Here is a 16,332-nt window from a genome sequence, read left to right as displayed (position 1 = left end):
ACACCTGGCTTTTCAGCCCGATGAGCTTTGTAAAAATCGACGCGTTTCAGAAAGGCGGGGCATAGAGGAGAAACAATAATGTACAGTATGTGGAAAATAATGTTTTTTTAACCTTAAACCGCATAAACACATTTCATTACACCAAATACACAAAATAATGTTATTTTTAGCAGCATCATATGACCCCTTTAAAAACATCTAGTCATTTCTAGCATCCTTTGACGGTGACAAGTCCAATTTCAGTTCCTTAAACCATAATATACCCCTTTTTTAATATATCAAGGAATATATACTAGTTTGAAACAACAAGTAAGTAAAAGATGAGAGAATTCTCCTTTTTGGATGAACTAGCCGAGTCTCCCCACAAATGTAATCCAGTATCATTAACTTTTATTTTGAAATCCCAGTCAGTGGCACCGGAAGTGAGTTCCAGATTATGATCACACTCTCACACAGGCGCAGTTATCGCAATGAATGATGTTGGTGGGTCTCCGAGATAAATCGTAAATGTAAGCATTACAGTACGTTCATTATTTAGCCCTCAGTTTATAACCCACAGTCAGTGCCATTACTGTTAGTATTTATGATGATACGTTTTATTAATTTGTTTAATACAGAGTTTAAAGCATCGTGTCACCATGTGTCTGTCAGACTTCAGTTGCGGTTTAACAGGTCAGCTGGTCATTCCTCTACTGATAGATGGATGTGCATGTTATGATGCTTAATTCAACGTCTAGATATAACAAATGTAAATGTGTGTTTCTTTTAGGTTGAATTGGTGAAGTGGAGAATGGGCTGTAGTTGAGGTCCAGAGGGACTATGGCATCATGACCGAGGACCTGTTAAGAAACACACAGGTGTCCATGAAGCTGGCCGCTTTGCGCTTTATGGACTTGCCACTGTCAGTCTATTACTCCCTTCCACAGGTAAACTGACCAGCAGCAGGGATGTTTTCTAAGCTTAATGATTCCAGGCTTATCACAAAGTCATATATATAAAACATATAAACAGTGCTGGGAAGTAACTGGATTATGTAATCAGGTTCCAAAATGTATGTACTTATAATTACATTATATTACATTTTAAAGTACTCATAATCAGACTACAGTTAGGCCTACATTTTTTTTTAAATTGATTACATGATTACACATTATTATACATTATGGTCACACGATGTGCAGGTACACAGGTATAATATTTCATATTTTGTATTAAGTGTTTTATTTTGATTGTTGTAATTGAACAAAATATTTTATGTAATGTAACATTTTTATGATTTAATTCATTATTAACTTTTCATTAAACTCACAAACCCCAGTTTGGGAAACTTTGACTTAAAGGGGTCATATGATGCTGCTAAAAAGAACATTAGAATGAATGAAATATTTGAAATATATAGTATTTATTTATTTTTATATCAGATTACAACAGATTACAGTTTGTAAGTAATCTACCCATTACTGTACGTACACACACACACACACACACACACATATATATATATATATATATACATGCATAGGATTTTGTGGACTTTTGTGGTGCATTAATGATATAGATTATAAAGTTTGTTCATGTTTTAAACATGATGTGCAGGTACTGTAAATTGTAGGTAAGCCATTTGTAGGTAGATTTCCCAAAAAGTGTAAACACTGGTGCTTGGTACTATCAACACTAAGTGCATTGTTTAAGCATGTTAACCAGCTTGACACATTAACATTGGCTCAACTGTTGGAGCGATTTTGTGGCAGACATACCTGTTTGTCCAGACAGGGGTAGTGTTCGAGAAACCTGTTTGAAAACATTATTTTTGAAGTTCTGATTGGTGGTGCCACATTTATTATGGTGCCACACAGTTATTTCAAAGTGTTACCACTTTTATATAGGTTATATTTTATATTAGGCAAAGCTGTTTATATACATCCTGGGTTGTTCCCTGTGTCTGTGCATGAATTTACCACATTTTGTCTATTATCCCTTTTCCTGTATGTCATGGTTGTTTGGTGGCATTTGAAAGTAAAGGGGGTCGCACACCGGACGAGAACTCTTTGTCTTTAAAATTCAAACACATTGTTTTCTATGAGTGTACTCACACCGGCAGTGCCGTTCGGCGTCTGTCCACGGCGCCCAGCTACGTCGTGTTGTACGAATTGTTCTAGACGAAGCGCAGCGCTTCTTGTCCGATGTGCGACCGCCTTAAAGTGTTAGTTAGCCTGTGTTTTACTCACCCTCGAGGCATCTTAGGTGTATGTGACTTTCTTCTTTCAGATGAATCCAGTCGGAGTTATATTAAAAATTGTCCTGGCTATTCCAAGCTCTATCATTGCAGTCAGCGGGTGTTGCAGTGGTACAGTCCACAAGTCGTCAAATAAAGCACGCGCATTCATAATAAAACGTGCTTCACACGGCTCCAGGGGGTGAATAAATGCCTCCTGTAGCGAACCAAGAGGAGAGACCCCAGCTTCATCACTGTGTCTGTCACGCGACTCTGTTCCCCTTTCGGGCTCTGTCTTTACATTTATTTTGAAAGATGAAGCTCGCGATTATGGTAAGGTGCGTTACATTTCTGATGAGTGCTTGCGGTGTTCGGCCAATCACAATGCACTGGGTCAGCTGGCCAATCAGAGCAGACTGCGCTTGTCGGAAGGAGGGACTTTGTAGAAAACGAAGCGTTTGTGAGAGGCGGGGCATAGAGGACCTACAATAATGTACAGTATTTGAAAAACAATGTGGTTTTTGAACATTAAAGCATGTCAACATATTCTGTTACACCAAATACACAAAATAATGATCTTTAAAAAAGCATCATATGACCCCTTTAAAACTGATTCCTTTAAAGAGATTGTTTTCCATTGCTTTTTGGTATGGCTTTCTACTGTGAAACACAAAAGCTTCTGTACCTGTATATCAAAGGAAGACACCAACCAGAAATGGTCAAGCTCTAAAAAAGACAAAAAAAAAAAACATGTAAGTAGTACTGCTGCTATATTCCAGTCAGATGCTATATATGAAGTCTTCTAAAGCAATATGTTGGATTGTGTGTCGAAAAGACCCACATTTCAGTTTGAATAATTTGCTGAAAGTCTTCTCCCGTCCTCTGCCATGGCTTTCTAATCTCACTCACAGTTTCATTATTCGGTGACATATTTCCTGAAGTGCCAAAGTAGGAAAAGCTGTGGCATGGGTAGCTGTGCTTCATGTAGCAGCTAGGATAAATAAGACGACGTTGTTTGCTAATAATAGGCAGTGTTACGTGTGTTACATGGTGTCATTTTGAGAGTTCCTCTTGGGTTTTTTTAATGGAGGACATGACTTGAGGAAAGTGTTGCTCTTTAACAATGTCTAGGTCATTCACACAGACACTAGTGGATAGTATTATGTGTCTTCTCATAAATGTTGTGCCTGCGATTAGCTTAAACTTGCTCAGTAGATCAGATCGCTCAAGCCAATCACCGTACGCCCAGCTAAATGCCAGGCTGTCAATTCCAGTCATGTAATCCCTGCTGTCACCCTGTCTTGACTGTCTCACCCTCTCCCTATCTGCAGTTCTCACTCTGATCTCTGGGCCTTGAGCTGAGCGCTTGATCCAAAGTTAAACGTTGCCCTATGTCTCTCCATTCCCTCACTGAGCAGGTGAGTCTGAGCACAGGCACCAAGAAGCTCTTTGTCGCAACTGCCTTCGGCGTGGTCTCCCTTATCTACCTCGCCCGGCGCTTCAGGAGGAGGAAGGGCAAGAAAAAAGCCAGTTCACCTGTAGAGCAGGAAACGTTCGAGTTCCTCAACACTGTCCCACTGAAAAAAGGTAAAAACACATCGCAACTCACCTTTAATCAACAAGGAGTATTATTACAGTTGAAATAATTTTATGAGAAAATGTATAGAGTGTACTACTACAGTATTCAAACGTTTGGGGTCAGTAACATTATTTAAAAAAAAAATTATACTTTAATTCATCCAGAAATAAAAACTATTTGCCCTTCAAACCAATGTGTTTATGGTTACGATAATAAATGAATATAATATAATAACTAGGCTGTCAAGCGATTTAAATGTTTAATCCAATTAATTATATGATGTGCCAATTAATTAAATTAATCGCAAATAAATCACACTGTCGCTTTGGCTGAGAAATTGCCCCCCAAAAGATCATTTAATTTTTTTTTTGTGTGTTAGATGAGAAAAGCATTGAATGGACATTACAAAAAGTAGCTTTAGAAAGAAATATTTTAATTCAACATTGCATAAATAATAGGGCTGGGTTTTGACACAAATTTCACGATTCGATTCTCATTCACAAGCTTTCGATTCGATTACCGATTCAATATAGATTATTTTGGATATATATCAGGTACAGTAACGTACATGCCAAATTTTCTCAAGGAAAAAAAATCTCAACTAGTATAAATAGAAGGCAAAAACCCATACGGGGCATATTTTTTGCCCTCATACCTCATTTTTTTATTTATTGGTATTGGTCGATATTGGATATTTAATTGTTCATGCTCATTTTCCTTAGTTTTACATTTAGGGTGCATTTGCCACTAATGCTCACCTATATTTTTATATCTTTAGAAACACTAATATTTTAATAATACTGTTAAATTTAAACAGAATGTTAATGTGTGGGCCCACTTTACTTAGCCATGTTTTCTAAGATGAGTCTCCACGCTCTTAAAATAAAGAGTTCTTTATTCTTTATTAGGACATCATCAGTGTAGATTTCATTCGAAAGCTGGAGTCCCTGCTACAGAGAGCCTATCAACTTCAGGAGGAGTTTGAGGGAGCGCTGGGAATGACAGACCCTTCAACACATCCTACTAGCGGTGAGCGTTAAACTAAAGACAATTGTGTTACATCAATAGAGCGAGTGGAAGTGAATGAATGGTCTTATGTAATAGTTATCACTGGGCTTGGCTCTGTGAACTGTAACTGTACTCTAAAAATCTACTTACAAAATACAGGTTGATGCATTGCATAAACGGTGCAACTTTTGTTGTTCAATTGATGTGTATTTTTTATTATTTAAACCATAATTTCTACTGGGTTCATATGTAAAAATAATAATAATAATCTACTAATAAACTATGTCTGTTTAAAGTTTGTAGGCAGGTTTTATACTTGCCAAGAATGAATTATGAATTGCACAGAAAAAAAAAAGAAATACAGATAAGAGACTGAAGTGTCCCAAAGATTTCTTATAACAAATAGCACATACAACAGCAACTGATTGTGGCACTAAATTAGCCATCTATATCTAGCCATCAGTGTGCATGAAGCAAATTTCATTGTCAGCATACTACGTGCACAGCCACATTTTTCTAACTGCATTTGCTATGTACAAACTTGAATTTTTGGCAACACTGGCCCGGTCCATTTTTTTCCCAGTCAAAAAATAAACATGAAAATGAACAACAGACCACTGGAGACCGCAAGAACATTAGAAGCCTGCTTGTGTAAGGAAACAAAAACTGTAAATGCACTGAATAAAAACATACTGCATTCCCAGTCTTGGTTTGAAACAACGTTAGGGTGAATAAATGATTACAAAATGTTTGTTTTTGAGTGAACTATGCCTTTTAAGTTCTAAATCGAACAAAGAACCGGACACACACAGTAGATGTGCAACTTTGCACGTTGTTTCATGCAGCTGCGCAATACTGAGGCTCAGCTCATTTTCTGTATCTAAATAAAGAAGCTGGTCATGGTCCAACGTTCTTTCCTTACAACTGTTTACGGGTCTATCTCTTACCCACTCCCAAGTGCACATGGCACTCGATTCACACCCTTCCACATGCAAACCCCATAAACACATTTGTCCTGAATCGGTTTATGCAGTCTGCTGTTTTGGAATTAGACCAGTTCGCTCACCCATGTGAGATAAGGGCACTTCAGTCTAATCTTCCCTCATTTGTGCAGACAAGCACATGGATCTTTCCGTGCGGGAGGACTTGGAGGACACCTGTCTGAGAGATTCAATCAGCATCGCCTCAACAGATTCCTTCGTCTCTGCTGCAGAGGTGAGAGGGAAGGCTTTGTGCAACCTGTGTAACATGCTGTACATCAGTCACATCTCACAGACCTTTGTTTGTTACAGGATTCAATGTTGAATATGTTTTCTTTTGGGTTATTTGGCACTCACTGTTGTCAGCGCAGGCTTCAGATCACATTTGCCTCCCATCATGTGTAGTCTACAATAATAAAATGTACCATGGTATTGGACATGTATCGTGGTTTTCTTCATGTATCATGCTAAATACAGCTTTCAAGTAATCCTTGATTTAATTTTAATTTTATGTTAACAGAATTTTCCATGGTACTGCGAGAGTGCTTTAAGGGTAATAATCCTATGTAATTTAAATCTGTCCCACATTTCATTATTTAATCACTTTGTGAGACACTGTTATCTGTGGACTAGTGATGGGAAGTTCGGATCATTTTACCGACTCGGACCTTTGAGTCTCGTTCAGCAAAATGAACGAATCTCTTTTCGAGTCATTCCGTTCATTTTAGCAAAATATAATTAAAATGTTACGTGTTACTTCCCTAACACGTCTACTACTTACGCAAACGTTGATCACACTACAAACAATACAAGACTATAATGCTATAAGAAACAGAAAAGATTAGTTCATTGCTTACCTGGGTCTTCAGTCTATGATTAGCTCTCGAGTCTTCAGATTTGAGTCTTTCGTTCATTACGTGACGGTTCCATAAGCTTTAACCTATGCAGTCTGAGCCGGAAAGAGAATTGATTAGTTCATCTCTCGAGTCTTTCGAATCGTTCGTTCATTCTTTTGTCACGTGACGTGACAGCATTGGATAGAGAAATTAGTTAATTTACAAGCTTCCTTACAAACGGGTGCATAGTTATTATTATTATTTACTCTTACAGTTACGTGATGTGTTTCTGGTCTCAAATTGTATCTTTTTACTAATTACAGTTTATAAATGTGTGAATTTCTGTCATGATGGTGCTTTTCCATAACACTGAATGTTGTAACAAAAGTAATAAAGAGTTGGTTATTATTATTAAGTCTCTTTCCGGCTCAGACTGCATAGGTTATGCTGCGTTCACGCCATATCGTAATTTCGAGATTACAACATTCTACTCTGGAATTATGCTCTGGAATTTTCTATGGCAACACTGTCAACGCCTAAACAGAGCCTGCGATGGTCAGGTGGTACAGCGGTCACGAGGTACAAGTCGTAGCTCTCAGAAAACTCCTAGTTCACAAGTTGTAATTACGAGTTCTACGAGGACGTGAACGCTTTTTACAAGTTGGAATCTCGTAATTACGGGAATTCTGATATGGCGTGAACGCACCTTTAAGCTTATGGGTCTGTCACGTGATTAACGAACGACTCAAACCCGAATACTCGAGAGATGAAGACTGCATAGTTTAGCTTATGGGTCTGTCACGTGATTAACGAACGACTCAAACCCGAATACTCGAGAGATGAAGACTGCATAGTTTAGCTTATGGGTCTGTCACGTGATTAACGAACGACTCAAACCCGAATACTCGAGAGATGAAGACTGCATAGTTTAGCTTATGGGTCTGTCACGTGATTAACGAACGACTCAAACCCGAATACTCGAGAGATGAAGACTGCATAGTTTAGCTTATGGGTCTGTCACGTGATTAACGAACGACTCAAACCCGAATACTCGAGAGATGAAGACTGCATAGTTTAGCTTATGGGTCTGTCACGTGATGAACGAACAACTCGAAAAACCCAAAGACTCGAGAGATGAAGACTGCATCGGTTAAGCTTATGGGGCTGTCACGTGATGAACGAACAACTCGAAAAACCCGAATACTCAAGAGATGAAGACTGCATCGGTTAAGCTTATGGGGCTGTCACGTGATGAACGAACGACTCGAAAAACCCGAAGACTCGAGAGATGAAGACTGCATTGGTTAAGCTTATGGGGCTGTCACTTGATGAACGAACGACTCAAACCCGAATACTCGAGAGATGAAGACTGCATAGGTTAAGCTTATGGGTCTGTCACATGATGAACGAACGACTCGATAAACCTGAAGACTCGAAACAGGTGAACTACTAGTCTAATTCCAGTACAGAACCTATAGGATGTTGCGCATGCGCGACTGAACGAATTACTCCCCGAGACGACTCAAATGAACGAATCGTTCAAGAACGACCCATCACTACTGTGGACACAAATAGGCACAAACCTATAAAGAAACAGAATGTATAAGAAATACACAAAATGTAAAACAAAATTATGGGGGAAAAAAATTCTTAAATTTCGCTAATTGTTTCAGTTATCCGAGCACAGAGAGATGATGAGTTCCCATGCAGTAGAGTCACTGTATCATCACCCCTTCTATGAGGATGCCCTGCAGATGGCTGAGGAAGGAAAGATCTCCTGCCGAGTGCTAAGGTGAGTCGAGTATGTCAGGTATTGGGGACCACAGAATACCTGATTGGCCAATCAGAATCAAGTGCTCCATATAGTTGTGTAATTAATAATGTATTAATGCAAATCACAGTAGTCAGTTGTTCAATTCATATAGTTCATCAGACTATAATATTGTTGACTAGATGCTTTTAACAAAGTTTAATCATGTTCATATTAGATATTTGAATGTGGCTCATCCAAACTGATTTAAGAGTATGAACAGATCTGTTTTATAGATCTGGGTTTGTTTGCACATATTTCTGAAAATACTACACAGAGCTGAGTTCTATTTTAAGTTGATATGTTTTATGTAGGCTGTGTTGTTCACTGGTCTTTTTTTTTGTTTGTTTTTTAAACAGAACTGAAATGCTTGAATGTCTTGGAGACACTGACTTCCTGGCAAAGCTGCACTGTATACGGCAGGCGTGTCCGGTAAAGGATTTCTTTCTTATGTCCTGATTGGGGGTTGGCGGGTGGTATTGCATTTGTTTAATTCATCATGTTAAATTGACAGTCCGTGTTAATGGTGTTGCATTGGACAGATTAAGTTGTTGTCTGTAGTCCCGTTCCAAATGGCACCATAAGCCCTCACAGTCCTCCTCAGGGTTGCAAGGTCTGCATAACAAAACCAGTCCAATTGGTACTCAAAAACCTACTTCAAGGGGATTCCACCTCGGTCAAAATCGCATTCCGAGGGGGTGGGAGTTCGCTTCAATCCGCAGATGAAAAAAACAACCCGCGGCAACAGTATAAAAGTAGCCCAATTCTGCAGGAAAACCACAGACTTGGTGACACTGGTCTTCCTCCAAGTCCACTTTTGTAATGATGCTTTAACTGTCGAGTTGAAGTCTGCTGTGCATTTAAGCATTTAGCAGATGCTTTTATTCAAAGCAACTTACAAATGAGGACAATAGAAGCAATCAAATCAACAAAAGAGCAACATTATGTAAGTGCTAAAAAGTAGTAGACAGAATAGAGAGAGCTGGTATTAGAGGGTCAAGTTATTCTTTTTTATAATAAATAAAAAGAAAACAAGTAGAATAGAAAAAGATAGAGAACGGAAGTGTTAGAGGGACAAGTTTTTTAATAAATAAAAAGAAAACAAGTAGATAAAGAAATAGAAGAGAGAGTGCAGGTGTAGATGGAAGAGATGTGTCTTTAGTCATTTCTTGAAGCTCAGATCGAGTTGGGCAGGTCATTCCAACAGCAGGGAACAGTGAATGTAAAAGTGATTTGTGCCTCTTTGGGATGGCACTATAATGCACTGTTCAATTGCAGAACGCAAGATTCTGGAGGGCATACAAGTCAGAAGTAGTGAATTTTGGTAAAGTGGTGCAGAGCCAGTGGTTGTTTTGTAGGCAAACATCAATGCCTTGAATTTTATGCGAGCGGCTGGCTATTGGTATCCAGTGCAAACTGATGAACAGAGGTGCTAAAGACTAATTTTGCAGCCGCATACTGGATTAGTTGTAGAGGTTTGATGGAACTGACTGGAAGACCTGCCAAGAGAGTGTTGCAATAGTCCAGCCTGGACAGAACAAGAGCTTGAACTAGAAGTTGTGTAGCATGTTCCGAATGAAAGGGCCTGATCTTATAATGTTGGACATGCGTATGTGGTGTCCATTGTTAAGCCTGCAAGACCGCAAATGTACATGAAGTGTGTCATTTGGAATGGGGCCTGTTTGGGAAAACTTTTAACTCTACATTGTATTTTAATTCAGGTCATCTTATGTGAAAGAGCCACTAGAGCATTTCTGGCTGACACAGGAAAGAAGATATTGTCTTCAATTATTGTCAAAGCAAGGAAGGTGAGTGTTCTTTCTCTCCTCCATGTGGTCTTACATAAAGTGTCCCCAACCCAACTGACCTATTGTGTGGTTTTCAGAGCCCAAAGAGATTTGAAGAAGTGTTTGAAGAAATGATGTTTTCTGGAGCAAACGGACCATTGGGAGAACACTGAAATGGAGCTTTCTGCAAGAGGGGTGAGACATCTCTTGTTATACAGATACAAGACTTGTCCTGGATATTAAACGGTCTTCAAGTTTTCGGTCTTGTTGTTTAAAGTTTGTGCCTTTTCTCTTCAGGTTAAACATCTGAACTTCTATGACATTGTTCTCGACTTCATCCTTATGGACTCATTTGAGGATCTTGAGAATCCACCTATCTCTATTCAAAATGTGGTCCACAATCGTTGGCTCAACAACTCTTTCAAAGAGACAGTGCGTACAGAATATAGCATTTGATCTGACCTCAACAAAATTGCATTCCGGTTACACACTGATATTTAATAAAGCTGTATTTTCCCATCATAGGCTGTTGCATCAAGTTGTTGGTCTGTTCTGAAACAGAAGAGGCAACATATGAAGGTATTGTTGAAAATGTAAACGTTTTGATTGTTGTAGAGTAGAGTAGTTTAATCTCTCCAGACAGCCAGACTTGAAAGATATAAATATTTTTTGATATTTCATTTTGTGTGTGCAGGGTCAAGATGGCTTCATTGCGCATTTCTATGCAGTGTGTGAACACACAAGTCCTGTCTTGGCCTGGGGGTTTCTAGGCCCTAAAAGTTCCCTGCATGATTTCTGCTGCTGCTTCAAGGTAAGCGGTAATTTGATGATCTCTGTATCTTCATGTCAGCCTCAGATGGCATGCATACATAAACTGACTATCACATGCAAATGTGCTATGATTACTGAAGAGGAAGAAATTTGTTAATGTGTGCCAAAGTGTTGCATGGATTTGCCAAGTGTACTGGCATTAAATCTTTGAACTATCCAAGCGTTTGTTGGAAGAAAAACATGCAATTATGAAAATTTTGTGAGTTTAATACTGGATAATGGCTGATCAGGCAAATAATGGAAAAAGGTCCTCATAGGTTTGATTGAGTGACCTATTGTTGCTCACCAGCCTTATCGTAGTAACATCATTTTCAGATTTAATTGCTCTTAAATGACTAAATTAAATGTGGTTGGTGTTGGGCTAAAGATCCCACAAGGGCTAGTGCTTGTCCATGAACTTTTGTGCAACTGAACAAGACCATGGTTTGTCCAGGGAGTGCAATCCTGATTCTGGATGGCCACTTTCCTGTAGAGTTTCCTCCAAGCCAATCCAACACACCTGCCAGGAAGTTTCCGGTAATCCTGAAAACCCAGAGTAGCTGCTTCTGTTGTGTCTAATTAGGGTTAAAGCTAAACTCTATAGGATTGGATACCCTTGGTCCAGAGCAGGGGTATCCAAACCTGTGGAGTGCCACTGTCCTGCAGAGGTTAGCTCCAACCCTAATTAACCACCCCTAAACCAACTAATCAAGGTCTTCAGACTCAATAGACACTTCCAGGCAAGTGTGTTGGAGCTGGCTGATGCTAAACTCTGTAGGATGTTAGCCCTCCAGACAGATGTTTGGGCACCCCTGGTCGGGAGGGAGTGTCCTGTGAGTCTTTAGATAAAAGTAGGGTGTCCGCTCTAGGAGGGCCAACTTCCTGCTCCAACCTACCTGACTAGAAGTTGCTAGTAACCCTGAAAAGCTTCATTCTGCTGCATTCCATTTTGAAGGTCTTGTCCCTATGCTCTATTCCCTTTGAAGGGCTTACCCTGGAGTTCCACTGTCTTGCAAAGTATACCCCAAACCCTGATTAAACTTACCTACCTATAATTTTCTAGTAACTCTGAAGACCTTGATTAGCTGTGAGTAGAGATTAAATTCTGCAGGGCCCTCCATGGCTGGATTTGAGGAACCCTGAGTAGGCCAGAATATCCAATGTCAGATTTGTTGTACGTCATTCAGGAATAAAATTGTGTCTTGTCCACAGGAACAGGTGCTGTTCTTCATGAAGGACATTTTCGATCTGGATAAAGTACGTTACTGTACTCTGGACACTCTGGCTGAGGACATCCTGCACTTGCTTCACCGACGCTCTGAACTGCTTCTTTCCTATCTGGGCACTGACATGATCCGTCACCTAAACGGCTGTAGTGGCACAACTTTGCACCTGGTACCCAGTGCTTTGCTGGAAGCACAGGTTCAGTGATCTACATCTGTCTGTCACACCCTCCACATTTTCATGGATGTTACCTACAGCTGCTGAGTCCACTGTGCATCACGACTCTTGTCTTTAAAGTCATTATTAGTGCTATGTCAATGTATTGTAAAGTTTGTCTAGTGTTTAAAATGAAGTGGGTAAGAATGGACAGAGATGTTTATTTTATATGCCTTCCATGTGGTATTCAAGTAGCTTTAATTTGATACTTTTGAGGGATGTGCACAATGAATGATCAGAATTTTTGGGTCCTTGATGTTTTGAGACTTGAAAGCTTTAACTCCGTTTTAAGTATTTTAATAGTTAAAAAAAAAGTTATGAAGAGATTTTTAAACCGAATGTCTTTATGTAGGTCACTTAAGCCTCTGAACATTTATGGCAATTAATGTTCAACACTAGCCATGAATTCAGTTTAGACAATTTTCTTCCCGACCCGACAGTTCCCACTAAATTTAGATCTTGTTTCCAGAATCTCACATTTAAATTTCCGCTACTGAAAGAGAGATAGGCTGACAAAATTGTATGTTATTTTATTCGTCTTGTCAAGAGTCTTGAATTTATTGACTTAAGACACAATTTAATATTTTATGCAACAGTACGAAAAAAAAAAAAGTGTCAGAAAATGTTGTACAAAAATTGTATTTCTTATTTTTATTAGTCTTGTCAGGATACAATGTTTAATTAACATTGACCACACAATAGGGAAAAAGTCTCGGAGGAAATAAAAATACAAATGTAGGTTGTACTAAAATAGCCTATTAGCCATTTTTGTTCGTCTTGTCAAAATAAATTCGTTTGGCATTTTTCTGTTAACAGTAGGAAAAGTGACAAATAAATACGACATCTTTCAATTAAAATTATAGGCCAAGCAAAATATAAACAAAACAGAGTTGAACGTCCTTCAAGGACAAAGCATCCACACGCAAGCTGTACCGGTGGTCAATAAGCGCAGATATGCTGTTCTAAATGGACGTCGGGAACGGGATTTATTAGGCTCCCATTTAAATTACACCAGTTACCGACCGCTACCGCGATTTTTTTCGGGAATGCAGACCTCAATAACACTGAAATAACTGAATAAAAACCTCAAAACCAATTTTAATGATTACAATTTTATTGATGATAATGGCATTTAATATTTTATGCAACAGTACCGAAAAAAAAAAAGTGTCAGAAAATGTTGTACAAAAATTGTATTTATTTTTATTAGTCTTGTCAGGATACAATGTTTAATTAACATTGACCACACAATAGGGAAAAAGTCTCGGAAAAAAATAAAATAAAATACAAATGTAGGTTGTACTAAAATAGCCTATTAGCCATTTTTGTTCGTCTTGTCAAAATAAATTTGTTTGGCATTTTTGTTAACAGTAGGAAAAGTGACAAATAAATACGACATCTTTCAATTAAAATTATAGGCCAAGCAAAATATAAACAAAACAGAGTTGAACGTCCTTCAAGGACAAAGCATCCACACGCAAGCTGTACCGGTGGTCAATAAGAATAAAGCGCAGATATGCTGTTCTAAATGGACGTCGGGAACGGGATTTGTTAGGCTCCCGTTTAAATTACACCAGTTACCGACCGCTACCGCGATTTTTTTCGGGAATGCAGACCTCAATGACACTGAAATAACTGAATAAAAACCTCAAAACCAATTTTAATGATTACAATTTTATTGATGATAATGGCAACAATCTTTAACATTTCAGACCAACAATTCTCAGCAAAAATCAAAAGTAAATTCAACAACTTTAACAGTCCATGATAGTTTTACCTCAAAGGCATGCTCCAAATTTCTCAGATAGCCTCCGTTTTTCTCTTCGTATTTAGACCCCCACGAATTCTGTTGTGAACAATTTGCTCAAAGGGAAACATCTTGCATGCATACAAAAAGATATGCAGCAATGGATAAAGACTAGGTTTAAAGAAACTCTTGTTTAACTGACAAACAGAAACCAGTCTGGCAAATGTATACTAGAAAGAAGAAGAAAAACTAAGTTCCTGGTCATGGTCCACCTGTACAGCACTGATGCACATAAAATCCCTACACTTATCAACAAAAGGCAAAGCATGTACTCAAAAACATTTCATAGAACCATTAGACAACCAATAATACAGAGACATATCAAAACTAACTGGCATCACCCTAAACTAACAGTAACATTGACTTTGCAATGACAGAACTTTGCAATGACAGATTCCTTATGATATTTTTACCTTATAATTGGAGCCCTTGAACAGTCTACGTTCAGTGGAGGGACAGACTCAAAGGATTCCTCCTTACGGACAAACTAGCTCAGGACCTGATTCTACGAACTACGCCTGCAGCATCTTCAACACTGTGAGTGAGAATGAAGGCAGCAATGTGGGACAAACATTAGCACTACAGAGGGGCAACAAAAAAGCTTGCAAACCAATGAAACATGAGCATACAATACAGTATACATCAGTTATCAGTGAGTGCATTCATAGGGCTAACTCTGGATCATTTTGCATCTGCATGCATTGTGTAACAGTAGAAGAGGACCACACTTAACACTTACCAGGAAGCTAACAAATGAGATCAATTACATTGGTTTCAATTAGTAAAAAAAATAAACCGCATAATCCTAGTTAGATGTCAACAGATGAAAAACATTTGTGAACTACAGGTCAATGCCATGCAATTTATATGGACAAAAAAAAAACCCATACTTCCAACATATCTAAATTCTGACATTTGTGGCGTACGTCAGTCTATACTACGAGAGACATCCTTCATTAAAACAGCGACACATATTGACCTCGGTTTCAAAGGTGAAAAGCATTACACTAGATCACAGGCTCAGTCGTTTTGATTTCTTAGGATACGCTTACCTGTGTTATTGCTGCAGAACGTAAGTTGCAAGGTCAGGGATGGCACTGCAAGATTAGACAATGCACTGCTCACTAATGAACAGTCAAAAATAACTTGCATGAAATTGACAGCCTCAATGACCTTAGATTACAAACAGGTCAGGCACAGATTTAGAAATGGGACATTCAAACTAATTAGCATTTGAAAGAGGCCATTTGCTGATGGTCTTTACGGGCTATGCAGTATAAACTTGGCAAATCACAAAATTGACAATTTACAGGTCTATTTAATGTTAAACCACACATTTGCAGATGGAAAAAGATGCGGTTTCTACAGACGGACTGACTTAAAACAGTGGTACAGTTCACAGTTTCATATAAGTCTGAGATACAAGTCCTAAATGACTAAAGCAGTGTCAATATGGCAACGACTCAATTTGTAAATCACACAATGCTGTTATAGCAAAAAAAACAATAGAAGTTCATTGTGAAAAAGGGTCAGGTCATTATCTTAAACATGTCAAAACAAAATTACAGCCCCGACATACTTACCCCAAAAAAGGGCAACATTAAGAGATTTAAATGCATTGCGTTTCATTCAGTCAAAGACAATGCATTGACAGCAGAAAAAAACGAATTGGCCCGCAAAGTCATGTACATTTTGTACTTACAGTGGAGAGCTCATTTCACTGGTGTTGGAGGCCAGAGTCTCCAAACACCTATAGGCCTATATTGGAGGAATGCTAACAGACAATGGGCAGACAAAAAAGTAGTCCATGTTTGCATTCTAGCTTTTTTTAATCGTATCAAAATGTCTTTAAAATGCCAGCAATATTGATATAAATATATACACAATTTATGGATTTTAGACATGTAAAATATAGGATGGGGACAAGTAATTTCGCAAGACATAACTGTTGATCAGAACACTTGACCTGCCCTGTAAAAAAAGCAACAAACTAAAATACTTGCAACATGATTGCAGTCACAATATAAAATGGAACAGTTTATGTAAAGACGCATACTTGC

General features: G+C 38.5%; 1 protein-coding gene across 1 annotated transcript; it reads left to right on the top strand.

Annotated features, from left to right (window-relative positions):
- Positions 1–430: 430 nt before the first annotated feature.
- On the top strand, positions 431–12,961 carry LOC107558173 (mitoguardin-1-like). The gene is given in 15 exon segments (XM_016241794.1): positions 431–509; positions 618–672; positions 770–926; positions 3,634–3,840; positions 4,703–4,823; positions 5,917–6,017; positions 8,292–8,410; positions 8,788–8,860; positions 10,150–10,236; positions 10,314–10,351; positions 10,353–10,410; positions 10,513–10,647; positions 10,741–10,794; positions 10,910–11,026; positions 12,238–12,961. Coding segments are annotated over 13 exon segments (1,428 nt in total). The 5' UTR covers positions 431–509; positions 618–672; positions 770–827; the 3' UTR covers positions 12,457–12,961.
- The last annotated feature ends 3,371 nt before the right edge of the window (positions 12,962–16,332 follow it).

This window comes from Sinocyclocheilus grahami, unplaced genomic scaffold (assembly GCF_001515645.1).
Source record: "Sinocyclocheilus grahami isolate Dianchi unplaced genomic scaffold, SAMN03320097.WGS_v1.1 scaffold634.1, whole genome shotgun sequence".
Taxonomy (NCBI): domain Eukaryota; kingdom Metazoa; phylum Chordata; class Actinopteri; order Cypriniformes; family Cyprinidae; genus Sinocyclocheilus; species Sinocyclocheilus grahami.
This window is presented reverse-complemented; position numbering and strand designations above follow the sequence as displayed.